General features: G+C 37.7%; 1 protein-coding gene across 1 annotated transcript in view; it reads left to right on the top strand.

Moving 5' to 3' along the window:
- Positions 1-20,674, top strand: part of POLA1 (DNA polymerase alpha 1, catalytic subunit) — a 388,965-nt gene that overhangs the window by 50,953 nt on the left and 317,338 nt on the right. The window contains 8 exon segments of the mRNA XM_032226833.1: positions 99-277; positions 4,088-4,200; positions 8,385-8,501; positions 12,940-13,014; positions 14,058-14,196; positions 14,769-14,923; positions 16,268-16,352; positions 18,271-18,332. Of these exon segments, the coding sequence (XP_032082724.1) occupies positions 99-277; positions 4,088-4,200; positions 8,385-8,501; positions 12,940-13,014; positions 14,058-14,196; positions 14,769-14,923; positions 16,268-16,352; positions 18,271-18,332 (925 nt within the window).

Below are 20,674 nucleotides of genomic sequence, written 5' to 3'. Positions count from 1 at the left end.
AAAATCTTTCTTCAAAATTTTTACAGTGAGAGAAAAAGGACTTCTTTGACTAAGTAGTCATTTCAAATATATTATTTCTTGTTTCATATGGACTCCAGATGTTCTTCCCTCCATGATAAATCCTGCTGGGATAGAATTGATGAACATGAAGTTGAGTTTGTATCTTCAGAAATTCAGATGGATTCCAGTCAGTTCCCACTTATAGAGGGGGAAGAAGGGCAAAAGATTTTCAAGTTCTACTGGCTGGATGCTTATGAAGATCAGTATAACCAACCAGGTATGTTTATATTCAATATAATTCTACTTTGTCTACCTAATGAGAAGAAAGGACTCACTGGAGAAAAGCCTAATGCTGGGAAAGATTGAGGGCAAAAGAAGAAGGGGATGGCAAAGAATGAGGTGGCTGGATGGAGTCACCAAAGCAGCAGGCATGAGCTTAAATGGATTCCAGAGGTTGGTATAGGACAGGAAGGCCTGGAGGAACATTGTCCATGGGGTTGCGATGGGTCAGATACGACTTCGCAACTAACGACAACAATTCTACTTTGTGAACCAAAGCTTTCTCTTAATGGGAGTAATTTAGTAATTAACTAAATAGGGTAGCTTTACAGTATTCTGAGATTGGAAATACATAAAAGCTAGTAGTTTGAAATAGATACAGCATAACTTAAATACAAAGATCCTCCAAAACTAAATAAAACTAGAGAAAAATAGAACCTACTTTGAATCTGCATGTATGATATACCCTAAGTGACTGTCATCTAATTCACCATAGTCTTCAATTTTTAGAGTGCTTCAGGAAAACAGAAATTGAAATGGAAAGAAGATTTAAGAAACTTATCATTTTTTCCATTGCAAACATGGAACTAAAAACTTCCTGAATTTATAGCGTTTAAAAATAAATTACATGTGAATTGTAAGAGCCAAGGGACTGCAAAAAGTTTCATTTTACTAGTTTCATTTCTTTTTTTAAAATCTAGATCTTTACTGTCATTTAACCCTGTTCATTTGCACAATGGATTCAGGAACGGGGAGAGTAAAGGTTAATTACCAATGCTTCATTTTTAAAAACATAGAGCAAGAAATCAATTAACATTCATTTACAGTATATCGCGAATAAGTGTGTGTGTGTAACTCTTTATCATATCTATATTCTTTCTATCTATCTATCTATCTATCTATCTATCTATCTATCTATCTATCTATCTATCTATCTCTCTCTCACTATATCAACTACAGTATACAAAAAAGTTTTATGATAGTAGGTAATAATCATTGAAGTTCTAAAGAAATTGGTGACTAATATTAAAAGGAAAAAAGTAGCCCCAAAGATCCTTGTACAGTGTGATCTTTTATCTGAGATTCGGTATAGTAGCTTCTGAATGCTGTATAATTATGAAAAGACTTCTGTTACTTGATTATGAAAAGAGAACCTATCATCATAACTTTTCAAGGATGAATAATAAAGACTGCACCTGGTTTCAATTAGTGATGTGGAGAGAGAAAAATTGCCATTGCTTTGTTTTAAAAGAATGATGATCCTTATATAGTAGCAAATGAGATATTAACTAAGTTATGTGGAAAATATCTTATTGCAAAATGAATGAGAATTTCATATGCATGTAATATTAACGTCGTGCTATACCTTGATTTACTGATATTTGCATCACCTTCTGTAACTGTAGAACTTTGTGCTCTCCATTCCTCTTTGCTTCTTATATACAATGGGACCTCAGATCACAACCACAATTCGTTCCACAACATTTGGTCGACAACCCGATTTGGTTGTGACCTAATTTTCCCATTGAATTGTATGTAAATATGATCAATCTGTTCCAGACCCCTACGAACTATATATATTTTTTTAAAAAAAAGATTTTTAAGGACAAAAATAATTAATTATGCCATAGAACTCACAGTGTAATAGTAAAATGTGAAATCCTTTAATAACCTGATAGCTCTTCCAGCCTTCCTCTCGACCGTCTCAGGAGCCTGGCTCTCCCACAACCGGGGTGGGAGGGCTTGGGCTGGCTGGCTGGCTTCTGCAATGCTTTTCTTGTCTTCCTCTCTGCAAGGAAGCCCCGGTGAGAAGAAGCAGCCCAACGCACACCCTCCTTCTATGCTCCAAAGCCGAGCACCAGGGCCTTTCTGTTGCCGGCCTGCTGAAGCAGAGAGCTGCAGCTTTGCAGCTCCCAGAGGACTGAGAAAAGGGGAGGTGAGGGGAGATCCTGGCTTCCAAGCTGCTGGAATTACCAACTGCAGAGCTTGCTTGGCTCTGTTCCCAATCCTCGCCACGCGCACAAAACAACAGTAACAAAAAAGCTGCGATCGAGGCTTCTGTGCTGTCACATGGGTCTCCCGGGGAGGTAGAAGAGGGAGTGAGAAGCTGCCTGGCTGGGGAGAAAGTTAAACTTACAAAACAAGCTAGAAGCCAGCGAGAACGAGCTTAAAGGGTAACTTTAACATGTGGAATGGCGGACAAGTTTGTTCAGCAAATCAGGACTTTCTCTATGGCATGGAACGGGAAATCAGCTGCAGACGTGTTTGATCATCACCCAAGTATGCGTTTGTAACCAGAGTCAAAAAAATTGTAAACTTTTTGATCGGAACCTGATTTGGTTGTGGTCTGAGCCATTCGTGACCCGAGGTCCACCGTAGTTAGAAAAAAAATCAGTATTAAATTCCAACTGGGTGAATTAATCCATGTAATGGAGCCATACCTGGGTATTTTATGAATCAGTAGCTTTCTGAGGCCTTCCTGGTATGGGAAAGGAGGAGGCTTCTGTGCTGCTTGGCCTAGCTAGCTGAGACATTCCAAGCATGTTGGGATACGGAGAAAGCCTCTTTGGAGTGCTGGAGGAAAGTGAAGAAGCCAATCAGAAGTGGTATTTAGCGGGTTCGCACTGGTTCACGTGAACAGCTAGGAGAAATTTGACCTGGGTCACCAAATTGGTAGGGACCTCGTGACTGGCAACGCCCCCGCCTGGTTGTCACCCACCCTACCTGCTGCTCACTCACCCCGTGCCCTTCACTCACCCCACTCCATCATTCCTCATTCCTACTGTGTGGGTCCTCACTTGCACACAGTCTCTGCTCTGCAGCATGCCTGCCTGAAGCACTGCGCCTCAACTGAACAGCCCTGATCTGTCTTCCAGGTAAGCCTGCGAGCCACGGCCTAGCTAAATGCCCCTTTCCCTACACTGCCTCCCCTACTTCCTTTCCTGCAGCTCTGCCATGCTTCCCTGCGTTCCACATGGCCTTCCCAGTGGTCCCCAGGGCCAGGCCCGCTTGTGAAGGTCTCCCCTACCCACTTCCCCACAGCTTGCAGGTGGGCTGCCCCGACATGCTTGTCTGCCTCCACGCAGCTTTCCCAGTGTCCCTGTGACCAGCTTGCAAAGGCAGGCAAGCAGGCCAGGCCCTGGGGATTGCTGGGAATGCCTCGTGGAAGACAGGCAAGCATGTTGGGGCCGCCCAGCCACAGGGAAGGGAGCTAACAGCCTACTCCCTTTCCTGTGGCCCTGCCATGCTTGCCTGCCTTCCACGTGGCCTTCCTGGCAATCCCAGACACCATCTTGCCTTCCAAGGTCGGGTCATGCATCCAGGTCATGAAGGGAGACTCACCTCTTCTGGGCCGGCCCAACCAGCGGATGGGCGGACAGCCCTTGGGGGAGAAATCTGAGGAATCTAAATGATTGCACATGTTGCTAGCATTTTGGCTATTTATAAAAATTTGCAAAAAGATCTATCTATCTATCTATCTATCTATCTATCTATCTATCTATCTATCTATCATCTAGGATCAGGATAGCTATCTTTGATTTTTCAAAGTCTATTTTCAAGTCCCTTTCATGATAAAAAAATATGGCATCTGATGCTTGCATACTATTCATACTACAAAGTTCTTGAAGCATTCTCACATAACTGCTGACTTTCAAAGATGGAGTTGTCAAATAGAGACTATAAATTGGAAATCATTTTGTTCCTAATTATTGTGCTTCTTTAGTAATTCTTAATATTATTGTAGCTTTTCCTTAGCTAAACTGTTCTGATTAATATGAATTGTCTCTATTGTTTTCTATCATCTTAGGAGTGGTATTTCTCTTTGGGAAAGTATGGATTGAATCGGCACAGTCCTATGTGAGCTGTTGTGTAACAGTAAAAAATATAGAAAGAACTATTTATCTACTGCCGCGTGAATCGGTATGTTTTCTTATATTACAGTATTCTCATCTGATAATGTTTCTCATCTGTTTTATAAAAGGCACAAAGTATTAAGGCAAATATGACTGACATTGTTCATGTCTATGTTAATAGGGCGTGTCATTTAATGGGGTGAAAATTAAGTTTTTGCAATTTTTTTCAGAGAGGGGTTCTAAAAATATGGGTTTTTACACCAAGAATTTAAATCTGCCATTATTTTTGCAATTACACAATGTTTAGCTTGGTATGGTAAATCCACATCTGATCATATACCCCACAAAAGTCTTTTGTAACTCAAATACTGTTAACTTTATCTTCTGAAAATTACACCTTGCGCTATAAAAATTAAAGTTTTTCTGCATGAATCTTGTCTAGCTAAGCAAAAAATAATCCATGCAATCATAAGCTAACATTAGAAAGCAATTATCTAAAATTAAAAAATGTTTAAGGGAGTTTCAACAAGTCTTTTTTTTATTCTTCGACATCAGACGCCAACTTGCTTCTTGGCTTCTGATATAACCCTCATGTTTCCCATGTGTATACACTTGCTGCCTCTGTGATCTGTTTCACACATCTCTCTTATTGATTGGGCATGACATGGCCACTGTGGTACTTGCATTGGTTCATCAATGAACTTCTTTTTCTGTTGTAGTCAATTTGTATGTCAAAGGTGGCTCATATACACCTTCAGACCAGTCAATCAGCTCTAGCAGAGTTGATGCTGTCATGTTGATTAAAGGCGTTTTTCTTGCACGTACAGAAAACTCTCCCAGCGCTTCATTGTCTGCACCCCTCAAGTCAATGATCTTTTGCACACCAGTTCTCCTCCCTTGAATGTCATCTGAACATAAGAGTGTGTGGATTATCATATCACTGAAAGAGGACCATACTGAGCGCCTAATAGTTAGCAAAACAGCATCTACTACAGCCTTCTTTTGCAGTCTGATTTGTTGCAGTTGGAATAACACATGATGTGGATCTTCAATCCAAGAATGTTTTACTTTGATTTTGAACCAGCAAGGGTAGTACACACCAAAGATGTATACCACTTTCTTAAGTTTTGAAGAGTTTTGCCTTTAAAGCCATGTTTTAAAACCTTTGTTTGACAAAGCCTACTTGCAGTTGTCAACTAGTGTGAATGGCTTACGGGGCCAATTCCAGAAGAGCCAGATCTGTGGGAAGTTCTCCTGTCCATATTGCCTGTGTGATCCTATATCAGTAGGATCAGTAAAGACATCCTTTACAACACTGTAAAGGATCAGTAAAGACATCCTTTACAACACTGACACTCAGTGAAATGAGAGGCTCACCAATTGAAACTCTTGTGAATGAAGGATTAATATCAAGTTCTGTTGCAGTGTCTAACATGTTGCCAATTTTACCTGCCCATTTGTTGTTAGACAAGGTCTTCCCATCCAATTTTGTGATTAAGTGTCTTGGGGGTAACTCATTCATGTGAAGTTCCCACACCACCCAGATCAACTTCCGGTCAAGCTTGACCTCTATCCAGTGCATGGTGTCATCTTCACAGCTAGTATTAACATTTGTAGAATCTCCTCCAATAGCCTTCAAGCTTTTGTTAATTTCTTTCTTCTTCATGAAATACACCAGATTATCTGCAATCACTTGAGTAGGTTTTCCTATTTTTGATCAGGAAGTGAGTGAAATGGAGTGAAATTATAAAGATATCTTCCACCCGGCTCACTGCACACAGAATAATGTTCATCTTTGATGGTACTGGGGAGTGCTGGTCTGAGTTGTTTGCTTTCAGCATAACTTTAGTTGCATCTATTTGGCTTTTGAAGAAGATGCATTCTATTTTGTCCTTTTTACAGAGCTCATCAAATTCTTGATCCAGGGATTTTATAATTTTTTCCTGGGCTCTCTTGACTTTATTGTGGTCAACTACAAGTCTCTTGTCTTCTTCAGTGATCAAGCCAGCATATATGAAGGAGGCTGTGGTAATGGCAGCAGTGGCACTTAGACCAATACTGTATCTTATAATCTGCATAGTGACATTTGTTATTTCTAATCTATTGTAGTCTGTCTTTTCTTTTGAAGTAGTGGGCATGTGTGTTTGGTCTAAGGCCTCTTCATGACTTCCATCACATTCCTCTTCACCTTCATCATCAGTTGTCTGCCCTTCATTTTCCTCAGTATCAAAATGTTTGGAATACTTCTCTGCTTATATTTAGCGAGTCTTTGTCTCTCGTCTTGCTGCTTTTGTCTTTTGCCTAATAATTTCTGTTTGGACACATCTGGCAAACTAATCTGGTGCGATCCAAAAGAACCAATCTTGTCTCTGACTTTTAATGAAAGCAAGTTCCTTCAGTGGTGTCCAACTCCTTAGGGCAGATACAGTTAATATGAGCTTCTTTTTTGCAGCCAGCAGGGCAGCCAAATTTGGCACACAGAACAATTTGATACATGAAGTTCAGGATGTCAAACAGTTTGTCAAATTTCATAGTAAAAATCTCTTTGACATCTAACTTTCCTCTACCAAGATATATGTTTTTGGCTTGATCCCAGGTCTATTGGATCTTGTTCAAGATTGTCACTTGTGAATTTACAACAGAGGTCAAAAGAACTGCTTACTCGTTCCCACTTTTCAAGCACTTTTGGATATATGTTTCTTGCAAGACTGGCTGCTGAGTAGTTTCTAGCATCATCACTACTTTGTTCTCTTAACTAGCAATATTTAACACTATCAGACAAAATAATGTTTAAGAAAAAGAGAAAGACCGCTTCATCTGTGAAGTAAAAGAAAAATGTTAAAAAGTTATATTTATGTAGTTATTTACCAAGCACATCTAAATTAAAATAACCAAAGTATTTTTACAATCCAAGGAATATCACAACTTTTGTGTTCCTATAATGTTTGGAAATAGAAAGTTGAAAAATTTAACCTGCCTAAATAGAATCAAATGTGAAAGTGAAACTATAGATTAATATAATCAGTAGGTTACATATATAACATGAGACCATAATACATAAAACCCCAAAAGCACTATGATTCAAATCTAAATTTCTCTCTTATATTTTATTTTAAGCAGTTTGAAATAGTACATAGACGTTTTAGTACCATATCACTGCTTTCACAACCTACAATCCTAGCCTGGATGCTTTGGGTAAACCTCTTATTTTTCTATTCCAGCTGAAATATAGCTATTCATTTTTCTTTCTTTTCCTTCATTGCTTTTTCTTTGTGATAGCTGAGTGCTAAACTGCTCTTTTGTTTCTGAGTAAGTCTGTGTTATATAACAACCAACCCAAATAATTACCGTATATACTCGAGTATAGGCCGACCCGAATATAAGCCGAGGCACCTAATTTTACCACAAAAAACTGGAAAAGTTATTGACTCGAGTATAAGCCTAGGGTGGGAAATGCAGCAGCTACCGGTAAATTTCAAAAATAAAAATAGATACCAATAATGTTTTTGAATATTTATTTCAAAGAAAAACAGTAAACTAGCGGTGTATTCAATGAAATACTTCACTCACCTCATGATGCTGATGTCCCGCTGTGATGATGATGTCCCGTGCAGCCGCGGGAGCGATGTCCCGCCTCCTATGACACACGGCACAGTGATTCCTATCATTGGATCACTGTACCAGAGGAGGTGGGACATCGCTATGTGGCTGCTTGCCATAACAAGGAGGAGATGGGACATCGTTGCAGAGCGGCAGGAGGGGGAGGAAGGGGAATCGTAAGACAGCCCTGCATTACATTAGAATGTGAGGAGGGGGGATGGTGCGGTGCGCGCTGCGCGGCAAACTGACACAGAGGGAGGGGAAACTCACAGGGGCACTGGGCCATTCACGAGTGTCACCCAGCGGCATGGCCCCGCCCCTTTTTCTCCTCCATTTCGGGCAAATTTTTCACTGACTCGAGTATAAGCCGAGGCGGCTTTTTTCAGCCCCAAAAGTGGGCTGAAAAACTAGGCTTATACTCGAGTATATACAGTAATATTGATTTAAATTGCAAAGTAGAAATGTTAATAAAGCAATAATAGCTATGGTCTGAGTCTCCAATGATAATTCTGATTTACTGAATCCAGAAAACAGTTTTCTGGGAGATTATTTGAAGAAAACTACCTATTTATATTTTTGAGAAATACTTGATTTTCTGTAATCTTGAAACATATATTGGTATTGCAATGATTGTAAAACTTCTTCTTAAAGCGAATTGAGTTAATTTCTGAAAAAGAAACAGCGATTCCTGTGACTATGATGGACATCTATCAAGAATTTAATGACCAGATTGCAGAGAAATATAAGATTATGAAATTCAAATCCAAGGTTTGTTGAACATTCTGTCACTTCCCAATTATATGTTCCTAAGCATGGAAATCTGATTCTTTTTTCATTTTCCATGGTGAGGAATATTCATTTAAAGGAACAAGAATTAATAGATGATTATTTTACTGAAGCAGAAATTTGAGAAACGTGTTAATGTTTATCATGAGATATTGAAATGGATCTTAGTTTATGGAATCTTTTTTAAATTGACAAGAATATCTGGGGCACTTCTCATTCCCTCTGCACTCTTTCTAAATAGAAGAACATAATATAAAAAGAAAAATGAAGCCCAGTCGTACTTGAGAAACTGAATGTACTGTAGTTTCTGATGTACATATATTGCTCTAGTTGTTATTTCATATTATTTTTCTTTTAGTAAATACTGTATGCCTTTTTGTTGAAAGTTGAAAGATGCCTAAGTAGTAGGAATCTAGTTTCACTGCTTGTTGAATTATTCTTTATTACATTGGAACTATATGAAATATAGGATTAAAAAAAACATCTACCAGGCATATTGTATATTGTTGCTTTAAAATTACACCTAAGTAGAACATAAATTGATGATTTCATATTGTTAGGTATAAGAATAAAGAGCTACAGGAAAAAATCACCATTGTGTCTTTTACATAATAGACAAATTTAGATGTTATATTTTCAACTTCATAAATCATAACTTAAGGATTTGGAAATAAATGAGTGATCTTTTTCTCTTATCTCCAGTTTCTACATCTGTTTTGGTATATAAATCCTATTTTAAGTTTGGTCTATTATAGGTATTCCTAACTTAATGTTCATTATTGGGACCAGAATTTCCACTGCTAAGCAAAGTAGTCATTAAGTGAAATATCACATGACCATACTGCTTAGTGAGGGCAGCTCTGGTAGGCCTAGTTGCGGGTATTAGAACCAAGGCTCATTAGCTGAGAACCTCATGGTTCCCTGCCCTGCCATGCTTGCCTCTACTTCAGTTCCCCTTACCTGCCTGTCTCCTCACCATGTCTGCCCTTTGGCCACCTTTTACTCCATTGCCACAGCCTATCCCTGCCATCCCCACATTGGCCCCAGTTGACCTTCACTTTTTCCTTTTTCTTGCTGCCGACAAAGCACATCCAGTTGAGATAGCTCTTGGCCCCTTGTGATGCTGCACGATGCTTCCTGACATTGTCGGAAGCCTTCCTGAGGAGATAGGCAGGCGGTGGCAGTTGAAGTGCATGTGTATGTGAGTTAAACAATTACTGTATTTTTCAGAGCACCTCCCCCCCCCCAAAAAAAGATGGTAAAAATCTGGATATGTCTTATACACTGAACAGAGCATTTTTGGCCTCCTGAAACCCCATTTTTGCAAAAATGGACATGCAGAGGTTTTTTTTTAATTGAAAATTTTTAAAAAGCTTTTACAAATATTTACCTCCCCTCCACCACCCTTCCCGCCCAAACCCAACCCCTCCCCAACCTCCCCCCGGCTTCCCAGAACAAATACAGGGTATAAATCTTTAACAAGCATATTCTACGATAAACTAAAAGAAAGTTAGTATCATCTTTCATTTGTGCTTTAACTCCTCTTTTGTTAGGCACATCTCATTCCGCACTTTTTTAGTCATAAACTATCTGGAATTACTTAGTCCCGTATTTATTTTGAATATAATCAATCCATCTTCTCCAGTCCATTTTATATTTCTCATCTGAGTGATCCTTAAGATATGCTGATATTTTAGCCATCTCTGCTAAGTTTGTTACTTTTAATGTCCATTCTTGAATAGTAGGCATATCTTCCTTCTTCCAGTATTGCGCCACCAACAGTCTTGCTGCCATTATTAAGTACAAAATCAAGTTAGTCTCTATAACAGTACAATCAGTAGTTATACCCCATACGCCTAGTGACCACACGAGTTTGTCTTTGCTCCTTCGCTCTTTCTAGTTCCAGCAGAGGTATCTGAACTTGGTCCACCAACAATGATCCTTGGGTATCTTGCTGTCTGTTCTGTCCTTCTTGCTCTCTTTCTCTAGGTCCTGGAGGGGGGGGGATGTCCAGCCTTCAGTATATTGCTGTAAAAATCTTTAGCATTCCAAACTGAGTTAAGATGATATCTTTATCCCAGGTAGTTGACCACTAATCCGGCTGGAGCTTCCCATCTAAACTGTAACTGACGGTTTTTGAGTTCATCCACTAAGAAGGCAGAGTCTTTTCTAGATCTCAACATTTTGGGTGGTATTTCCTTCAGAACTATCACCTCCTGGCCCCCAATTTGCAACTTGGTTTTATAGGACTCTTGTAGTATCAAATTCCTCGTGTCCCTTGTGGCAAAATACACCACAATATCCCTTGGAAGTTGTTTCTGTCTGGCAAGCCATGAATTAACACAATATATCTTGTCAATTTGCCAGTCAAAGTCCCCTCCTTGCCCTCCCATCAGTTGATCAAGGGCTTCTGAGAAAATCTCCTTCAGATTTTCTTGGTTTTTCTCTTTAAGGCCCCTTATTCTTAAAGCAAATTCCATCTGTCTATACTGCAACATTGTAATTTCTTTTTCTGCATCATCAGCCTTGCCTTGAACCACATCCATTTTCATTACCAGGTTAATATTAGAATCACTAAGATTTTCCAGTTTATCCTCCATTCCTGATACGTAGCCAGATAAGCATTTAAAAGCATCTAAAATATCATCTCTAATTTCTTGATTACGGATCTGAACCAAACCCAAGACTTCTTCCGACATCTTGAAAGCAACAGAAATCTTTTCCTGTATTTTAATTTCCATCGCGGCTGTCAGTGTTCCAAGTATCCTTCAGAATTAAATCAGAGTTGAAGGCAAAACGATCCTTTTTGTTCCAATTTAATAAGACAGACATCTTAGGCACATCTGTGTTAATCCCAATACTGGAAATGACATCAGAATTCCACCCAGTTAAAAGTTCATGATCTTGTCCCCACACCCACAATCCATCACATGGTCCAATCTTCTTCCTCCACGCTGGCGTCCATGCCCAGCTTCTTCCGGTCAGGTGTGAAAGTGTGGAGACAAAGGATGACCTTGGCTTGTAGCAAAGAATGAAAACAATACATTCCAAAATTCTACTCCTTCTAATCCCCCCTCCCATTGACTATACTTAAAGAAATAGCATAATGAAATAAGAGAAAGTGTGGCAGGCCAAAATTCTAAAAGGAATATAAATGCAGGCATGATCTTTTAAAGCATCATTTAATACTTTTTACAATATTTCTTGAGTCAAAGGTTCCCCAGCAGGAGGGGGGGAGGTTGAGGGGGCAGCAATGACTGTAATTTAGTTGTCGGAGTAGGTGAACTCCCTGCGCTCTTCGAGGTGATAGGTGGTTTAACTTGCTTAGAAGCCATTTCCTAAGTTAATCTTATCTTGCACCCAATTGATAAATCCAGGCAAGCCGCTTGTTCAGTTATTACTCTGTAGTTTGCTAATAAATCACTGCTGATTTAATGATTTTTAAAAGATCTTGAGCTCTATAATAGTTTGAGCTCTGTGAAAGTCTGTAACATCACAGCACAACCCCGCTTACAAAACTCTTCGGCACCAGCTTTGTCTTTCTGCCACGTAGTTTATTAGAAGGAATTTTTAGAAAAGTGGAGTTAAATTCTGTTAATACATACAATTGGAAGTTCTCTGGTATTTGTCTGCCTATGTTGTATTCAGGTATAAATCAATTGTTGAGCAAGGTGTGGACGTATGCCTTTGTTCTGCAAAAAGGCAGAAAAAATCCCGGGCACGGAGTTCGCTGGGTTGTAGGGAGGCTCACACCTTCCACACCCCAGATTTATCTCCTGGGGGAGGTTAGTGGAGCACTTCCCAAGCTCTGCTTCTTACCCCTCCTTCTTTGCCCGAAGGAGAGGTAATCAATCCGTCAAACAGCTGATGGATGCTGTTTAGACAGCTTAATGCAGCCTCAGGGCTGGAGCTGCTAAAAAAGAAACAGCTCCCTCAGGCAACGCCCAAACCGGAAGCTCGACATGCAGAGGGTTTGCGAGGCTTGCAAAGTGCTCCAGGGGGCTGGGGAGGGCAAAATCAAGCAAAAAACGGGCTGTTTTTTGGGGAGGCGCCCCCGGAAGCACTTTACAAGCCTCCCAAAGTTCTGCATGCCCCCCCTTTTTTTTTGCAAAAAACAAGGCGTGCAGAGGGTTTGGGAGGCCTGCAGAGTGTAAAACCTTTTTTTAAAAAAATTACCTCTTCAAAATCATAGTGCGTCTTATACTCCAGTGCATCTTATGTTCCGAAAAATACTGTTTGCAATCTTCAGGTTATGTTTAAAGAAAGAGATCTGTATTATCTAAAATGGATTTCAGTACAGATTTTAAAACTAAAAACAGAGTAAATGTTTTAGACATTATGCTATTCAGAAGATATTAGTGCATGATATATATGATATGATATATGATGTATATATTTTTTTAAAAAATATTTTTCATAGAAAGTGGAAAAGAATTATGCTTTTGAGATACCAGATGTTCCTGCAAAATCTGACTACTTAGAAGTTAGGTATTCGGTAAGTAAATTGCAGTATAAAATGGTATATGGAACCATGGTTGAAGAAACATTAAGTGCATTAGTACATGTGTATACACATGTAATTTTTAAAAAATACAAAAAATTTATGATTGAAATATTCTATATATTAAAATCTAACAGGTTAAAATTTAGTTATAAAAAGATGCAAATATTGCTCCATTCATGTTTTGGCTGACTAATTATTATAACTTCAAAAGTGCTACTGCAAGTAACAGAATTTGTCAGGACATTAATCTTAGGAATTAGAAAGTTATTTCGATGTCTTAGAGTGATAAGACATTTAATACCATCACTTGCACAGAAACATGTACCTTCATCTACTGTATGTTTCTGAATTATTTTAGAATCGTTGGTATAGCACAAAGACCCCATTTTTTCTATCTTGGCAAAAATTGCTATAATCTTTTGTGAATTAGTAAAATGAACTGAAGGGGACTCATGCCCAATATGAAATAATTGCTTATGTATCATAGAAATTTACTTATGCATTTGTGTTCCATATAATTTCTAAAATTTAAAAAATTAACACAAATATTGCAGGATATCAATGGAGATTGTTAAGATTTGGATTTGGATACTCATGTATTTGAACTAACTCTGTCACTTGAGTCCATTCATTGCATTACACTACATTTTCTTAAAGGATATATTAGAGTTCATTGGATTCAGAAACATATTAGCCATAAATAAGCCATTAATTGTGTCACTGCTGACAATCCTCCAAATTCATCAAATCTATTTTATATGTTTACATAATACGTGAATACTTTTTACAGCACAACATGCATTGATTATAAGTTATGGAAGCTGCATAAACTGCACATTATTGCTCCTAGGAAGTTTTAATTTTTAATGCTTTACATTTCTCATGAGCATTTCAGTACATGTTTCTGAGTTAAAGGGGTTTTTTTCTTGGTGTAGTGAGTTTTATTATTTGCAGTGTAGAAAATGGTCAGTTATAAAATTGGCAAAGTTCTGTTTTATTTTAATAGTAAAATAGTTTAATATTTCAATTCTCAGGCTGACTATTGTCGACTACCACAAGATCTGAAAGGAGAGACATTTTCTCATGTATTTGGAACAAACACCTCAAGTCTAGAGCTTCTGTTAATTACAAGGAAGATTAAAGGACCAAGTTGGCTGGAAATAAAAAATCCACGTATGAACGTTTTATATATTATATCTCTCTATACAAATGAAATGTGGCATTCAGGACAAAGTTCAGTCACATACACGTAAAAGGGAAATCTGCTAAGCCTATGATTGCTGTGTATATTTTTTGGATTAAATAAACTGTCTCTTGCAGCAGAGATTTTGTACAGCTCATGTTTTTAATCATTATTTTATGACATAATTCATAAATATAAATTTATTTTATTTATGGATACCTGTTATATAATTTAGATGTATACAATGGATTAATATAAATATATCAGTGATATTTGAAGAGTTCAGACTCCAGTTCTACTAACATTATTAAATTGCAAGAGAGCTGTAGTGGGGCAGTGTGGTTAGAACGCAGTCTTCCATCTTTCCAAGGTCAGTAAAATGAGGACCCAGATTGTTGGGACTGTAAACCACTTAGAGAGGGCTGTAAAGCGCTATGAAGGGTGTATAAGTGCTATTGCTATTACTATTGCTGAAAATTTTTATTTAGCAAAATTAATTAACCATATTTAAATATTAGTATGCTTTTGTTTATGTCTAAAGAAGCCTTCTATGTTATTTCAGAACTATTGAGTCAGCCTGTCAGTTGGTGTAAAGTGGAATTAATGGCACTAAAACCTGATTTAATTAATGTGGTGAAGGATCTTCCTCCTCCACCTCTTGTGATCATGTCCCTTGCCATGAAAACAATTCAGAACATGAAAACCCATCATAATGAGGTAAGCTATGAATATTCTAGGTTGAAAAAAAAAACAAAATGTTGTGCTTATTTGACAAAATACATGTTCCATAGCTGTGCAAATTTGTTTTTATATCCTTCAGTTTTGAAGCACATTTTTGATGTAGTCTCATCTTTTTTTGAACACAAGACTCTGAAGCGTTTGTTCTTAACTGTCTTCTTAATGATCAGTAACTTTTTGAAGGTTTTGAATATCTATTTGGAGAAAATATATATAGTCTACTCACAGAGCAACGTATTTCAGTTAATGTAGAAAACTAGAAAACAAATGAGCAAAAAAGAAAAGCATCATTTTCTAAAAAGAATACAGATTTTGTTGCATATTGATAGTAACTAATTTCTAATTGTCAGCATGGAGAAGAACCTTTCCACTTAGAATAGAATATTCTTTATTGGCCAAATGAGGTTGGACACACAAAGAATTTGTCTCCAGTGTATAAGCTCTTGGTTTACATACAAACAACATAATCATAAGATACCAATAGTAGAAGGTAATAGGAAAGATGAGAAGGATAAATTTTTTTACCGCCCTACTACATGAGTAAACATCCTTAGACATAAGAGTTCTGTGATAATTAGGTGTTCAGCAGAGTGATGGCACGAGGGGAAAAAAACACTCTGTAGTTGTTTTGGCATGCAATGTTCTAAAGCAGTGTCCTGAGGGGAAGAGTTGAAATAGTTTATGTCCAGTTTGTGAAGGGTCTGTAGATATTTTCTCAGTCCTCTTTCTGGCTTTGCAGTATACAGATCCTCAATGAAATGCAGACTGGTTGCAATTATTATTTTTTGTAATCCTAACTATTGCTTCATGTCTGCACCAGTCTTATTTGGTTGCTGTACTTACTTATGCTTGAATTGTCAAAATTTGCTCAATATCTCTAATAAGAAACTTTAAAAAGTTTTTTTTTTACTTCCCTTGCTCAAGACAAGTTTCACTTTTTAATAAAATTATCATTTTCTGCCTCTTCAAAAATGTGTAATTGAAATGAGTTGGTAAGAAAGTGTATTCTCATTTTAATTGTTTCTATTTGAAGTAAGGGTTTTGTACTTGCCCAAAATGTAAAAAAATAAGAAAATGATGAACTAATTTTTAATTAGTATGAGTTGCATGGAGAAGTTGTATTTACGTAGCATATAAAGAAAAGTGTTTCTTGACAGGTTGTTCCAAATAAAATCAACATGTAGTCAACTCTGAATAATGATGCATGGTTAAATTTATTGAATAGATTACTAAATCTATGCTTAATTTAACTTGTTAACAGATGAATGGGAATATGATTTCATTAATCTCTTTCTCGTTCTTTTACTGTTTTTCTTTGAGTAGATTATGGCTGTTACATCTTTAGTGCATCACAAATTTTGTCTGGACAAAGCACCACCTGAGCCTCCCTTTCAGACCCACTTCTGTGGTACGAATAATTAGAAACTTACTATATTAATTTGCTGTTAGTTATTCCTCTACTTTCCAAATAAATGTTTTAATAGGCATTTGAACAACTATTAACTCACCTGTAGGCTTGGTTTTATTTTGGGCAGCCTTGCTGCCCTATCAAGAGCATTCTAGTTTAATGTGGACTATTTTCATAAGCATAAGAATTGTTTGAAAACTGCCCCCCAAAATTGACTTAGTGAGTTTTAACACAAGTGTTTACATTTCAAGATGGTCACTACTGAATGAAAACCCTCTCCATATTTGAGCATCTTTGGCCTTCTCTCAAAACAGGTATAGCATTAGGGATGAGAAGCAAATATAATGAATGTGGGCAACATTATATCAGTATTTACAAATCTGTCAAAGATGATATCTATATTGGCATCTAAATAAGAGTTGAATGTAAACAAATGCGGTTAATGAATTGAGATAAAGAGTTTAGGATTATACATCTTAAAAGAGATCAGTGCAGATTTGGGTGTCAAGAAAAGAGCAGCAACATTGCTTTAAATAGCTAGCAATTATTTGCCACAAGGTGGGTAATGATTCTTTGTAACTTTTAAAAACAGAAAATATGGTTGAACCAATGTTAATAAAACAGACAAAAATCTGCATGGAGATCTATGAAATAGCATTTTTTCCCTATTCATGATCAGTCTTTTTTCCTCCTTTCCTGGCCATAGAATACAGGAAAGGCTCTTTTACTAGCTAACCGAGAAGGACTTTTTCAAAGAGCAATTGAAATTAGGACCAGAAATTAAGGCATAATGTCTAATCCTACTTTATTAGATGAAAATTGTACGTGAAAGAGAAATAAAGCTTTCAAAGCACCTGAAAGCCAGAAAAGGAATAATGGATGGAAACTGAACAAGAAGAGATTCAACCTGGAAATAAGGAGAAATTTTCTGACAGTGAGAGCAATCAACCAATTGAACAGCTTGCCTTCCAGACGTTGTGGGAGCTTCATCACTGAAAGCTTTCAAGAAGGGACTGTACTGCCATCTGTTAGAAATGGTGTAGGGCAGGGATGTCAAACTCGAGACGACATGTGACATATCACAACTTTCCACCCCCCTTCGTTAAACCGGAGGTGGGTGTGGCTAGCATGTGATGCATCTGCCCTGTGGGCTGCGAGTTTAACACCCCTGATATAGAGTCTCCTGCTTGGGCAGGGTTTGGACTAGATCCCCTACAAGGTCCCTTTCAACTCTGTTAAATCTGTTAATCTATAAAAGATGGTAGTCTGAAGTTTATTAAGATTTAAGAATGTGGATATAGGATGTAGGTAACATAAGAAAATTTAAATTTAATGAAATGAAATTTATAGTATGTTTTGTAAATGCATGAGTTTCATCCAGTTGGAAAAAGCAGCTAGAAAAGGTTTATTTCCTGTATTCACGTCTTGTAAATAAAAAGTGAGATTTTGAAGGCTATAGTAATTGAGGTAGAATATGTAGCTGAGGGTTTATAGAGAAGTTAATTCTAAAAAGCAAAGATTGACTGAAATTATAATTGTGTGGGTAAAGAATGTCAAAGGGCATAGAAAACTGGTGGAAAAATTGTGATCGAATAAATATTATGCTTAAAATGTTTGTGAGATATCCAGTTAGACCTATCAGTTAACAGATAATCTGAATCTGGAAAATCAGTAAGATCTGGCATAGAAATATATAGTTAGAAGTCATCATTGTATAGATATAATGAATACTGGTAGTCAGTAGTATCAGGCGTATATATACTTGTGCATCTCTCCTCACATACATGCAGAGAATAAGGGATCAGAAAGGAGTAAATGGGGAATTTCATACAACTTTACTCAAAGCATTGTAGAATATGAGAAAATTTGCTTCTAAAGTATGGAATTTTGGTTTATGTTTCTTTAATATATTTTGCAGTTGTTTCTAAACCAAATGATTGCATTTTCCCATATGATTTCAAGGAAATCGCTAAACAAAAGGTAAGCTTGTTTTTTAACTCATTGCTTTGCATTCTGTAATCTTTTCCTTTGAAAAAACAAATAAAGTCTTATGGTGACAAAGATTCTTTCCACTAGATCAGTGGCCAACAACCTTTTTGGCACCAAGGACCATTTCCGTGGAAAGAGGTTTTGCGCAAACTGGAGAGGGAATGGTTTTGTGTGCTGCCTGCATTCTGCTGATTGGGCTTTACTTGTTTGTGTGACCCAGTTTTTGGTATGCCATGGACTGGTGTTGGTCCATGGACTGGGAGTTGGGAACCCAGGCACTAGATAATGATGAAAATGTTGATTCTGATTTCCCCCTTGATAAATATTTTATTATTAACAGTGTTAGAAACTCACTGTTTCACTTCAAGAATAAAATCCAAGGCCCTGGAAATAATTCAGTTTGCCCTGGGGTATTCCAGTGATTGTGTAATCCCAGACAGTAAATCTGGAATATAACTTGAGAAAAATATATTTATTTCCCTGTAATGTTGAAAAAAATCCTTTTTGTTTGAGTGATTGTGTGCATTCAGGCTGGTGTCAAATCTTAGTGATTACATTCTCTATGACAATATCTCACACATGGCCCTTCAGGTCTTTCTGCAGGCATTCTTTACCATTATAATTGAGTTTTCCTTTCCTCATTCCTTCCACTTTTCCTAGCATTATAGATCAAGAGAGCATGGGAGAGTATACATGATGGTCTCAATCCTTTGCTGACCTGGAGCCAGTCTGTTTTATTATGTCCCATATGCACTGGTTTCCTGTGTTATGTAAAGGTTGTGTATGAGGAGATATTCTGGGACTTCCATTTTCCTAAGGTGTTTCTATAATCACTGAAATTAGACATTGTTTTGGTATTCCTTGTTTCTTTTCAATTATCCTGTATCATCAGCTATAATGTTTCTCTAAAGTCAGTTTGAATATCTGACATCTACCATTCCATTCATGGATCTGATCTGTATTGGATGATCCTAATATTCTTTTTTCTGTCTAGTAATGTTGAAATGATTGCTTGGTTTATAATAGCACTGAGCAATGAAGCAGATGGAAAGAGAGATGGACCTAGTTGTACATGGAGGACTTTTCATGATAATTAGATTGAATATAGAATAGGCTCTCTTTTTAGACTTATTTAAGACCCTTCTGTATGACTTTGACTTCTCTGTATGACTTTCTCTGTGAATGTAGTGGAAGCATGAAGCAACCTCAGTAAATGTTAGTTTCATATAGGCTCCTTCTAACTTATAGATCTTGAAGATGTGTACAGAATTCACAGAGAAACGAGACTGCTACTTTTTAACCCTACTTTTGCCTTTTTTGTATGTTTAAAACATCTGGTCTAGAATTGGCCTCTTGCTTAAGATAAACCAGTCCCATCACTGAAATAGTGTCATCTTGTGGGGCTCAGTTGTATGTTCTCTACTGCATGTCCTGCCCTGTAGTACAGCTTCCCATCAGAGAGTCAGATGGAGTCAGATTGTTAGTCTTACAGAAGACTGAAAACATCTGAAAACACACAGGCATTAGGATAGGTTGTTCCTAGAGCCTAATATTGGTGAATGTGTGATTGAGAATTAGGTGTGACATGCCTTGGCTTTCATTATTTTGTGTCCTTATTTTATTAAGTTTGTTGCATTTGTTATTTATGCTATCTTTACTGCTTTTGTGTATAAGCCATCCAGAGTTATTTGCTTAAGATGGTGGCATATAAATTTCCTAAGTAAATAATGTCTTTAATGCTTCCTTGACCACAAGGCAATTACACAATTACAATGAGTGGGACAAGAGCACCTGTTCTTGAGCCAGCCAGACATTGTGATAGTTATACATGACTTGGTTACATCTCATCCTAATTATTGCAGTGTTTTTTATATCGGGTTGCTGTCAAGAGGCCAGAATTTGTACCCGAGCCTTGTGGTGACGCTGCGACAGTAGCACCCGCATGGCGCTCATGGAGACAGCACACTCGCAGCAACACTGCGATGGTAGTGCCTGCATGGCACATGCAGTGATGTTAATGTGAGTGGAGCATGTGCACATGTGCACATGCACGCACACTGGGCAGCCACACATGTGGCCCAGTGACCGACAGGACACGGCCTGGTAGTGGGTCGTGGCCCACAGGTTGGGGACCCCTAATTTATACTGACCTTCAAAGCAGGAAACAGCTTATGTCCAATTTCTGGGACTACATGTCTTTTTTTTTTTAATATTCCAATTTCATTTGGGCACTTAGTGGTATACATAGCATTTGATCCTTCTGTTTCTTCCCACAACAACCCTGTGAGGAAGGTTAGGTTGACCGAGAAGGTCTGGATAAAAATAACCCTGTG

Source organism: Thamnophis elegans, chromosome 11, assembly GCF_009769535.1.
Source record: "Thamnophis elegans isolate rThaEle1 chromosome 11, rThaEle1.pri, whole genome shotgun sequence".
In the NCBI taxonomy this organism is placed as follows: Eukaryota; Metazoa; Chordata; class Lepidosauria; order Squamata; family Colubridae; genus Thamnophis; species Thamnophis elegans.
The sequence above is the reverse complement of the archived record's forward strand: the minus strand, read 5'-3'. Positions and strand labels throughout refer to the sequence as shown.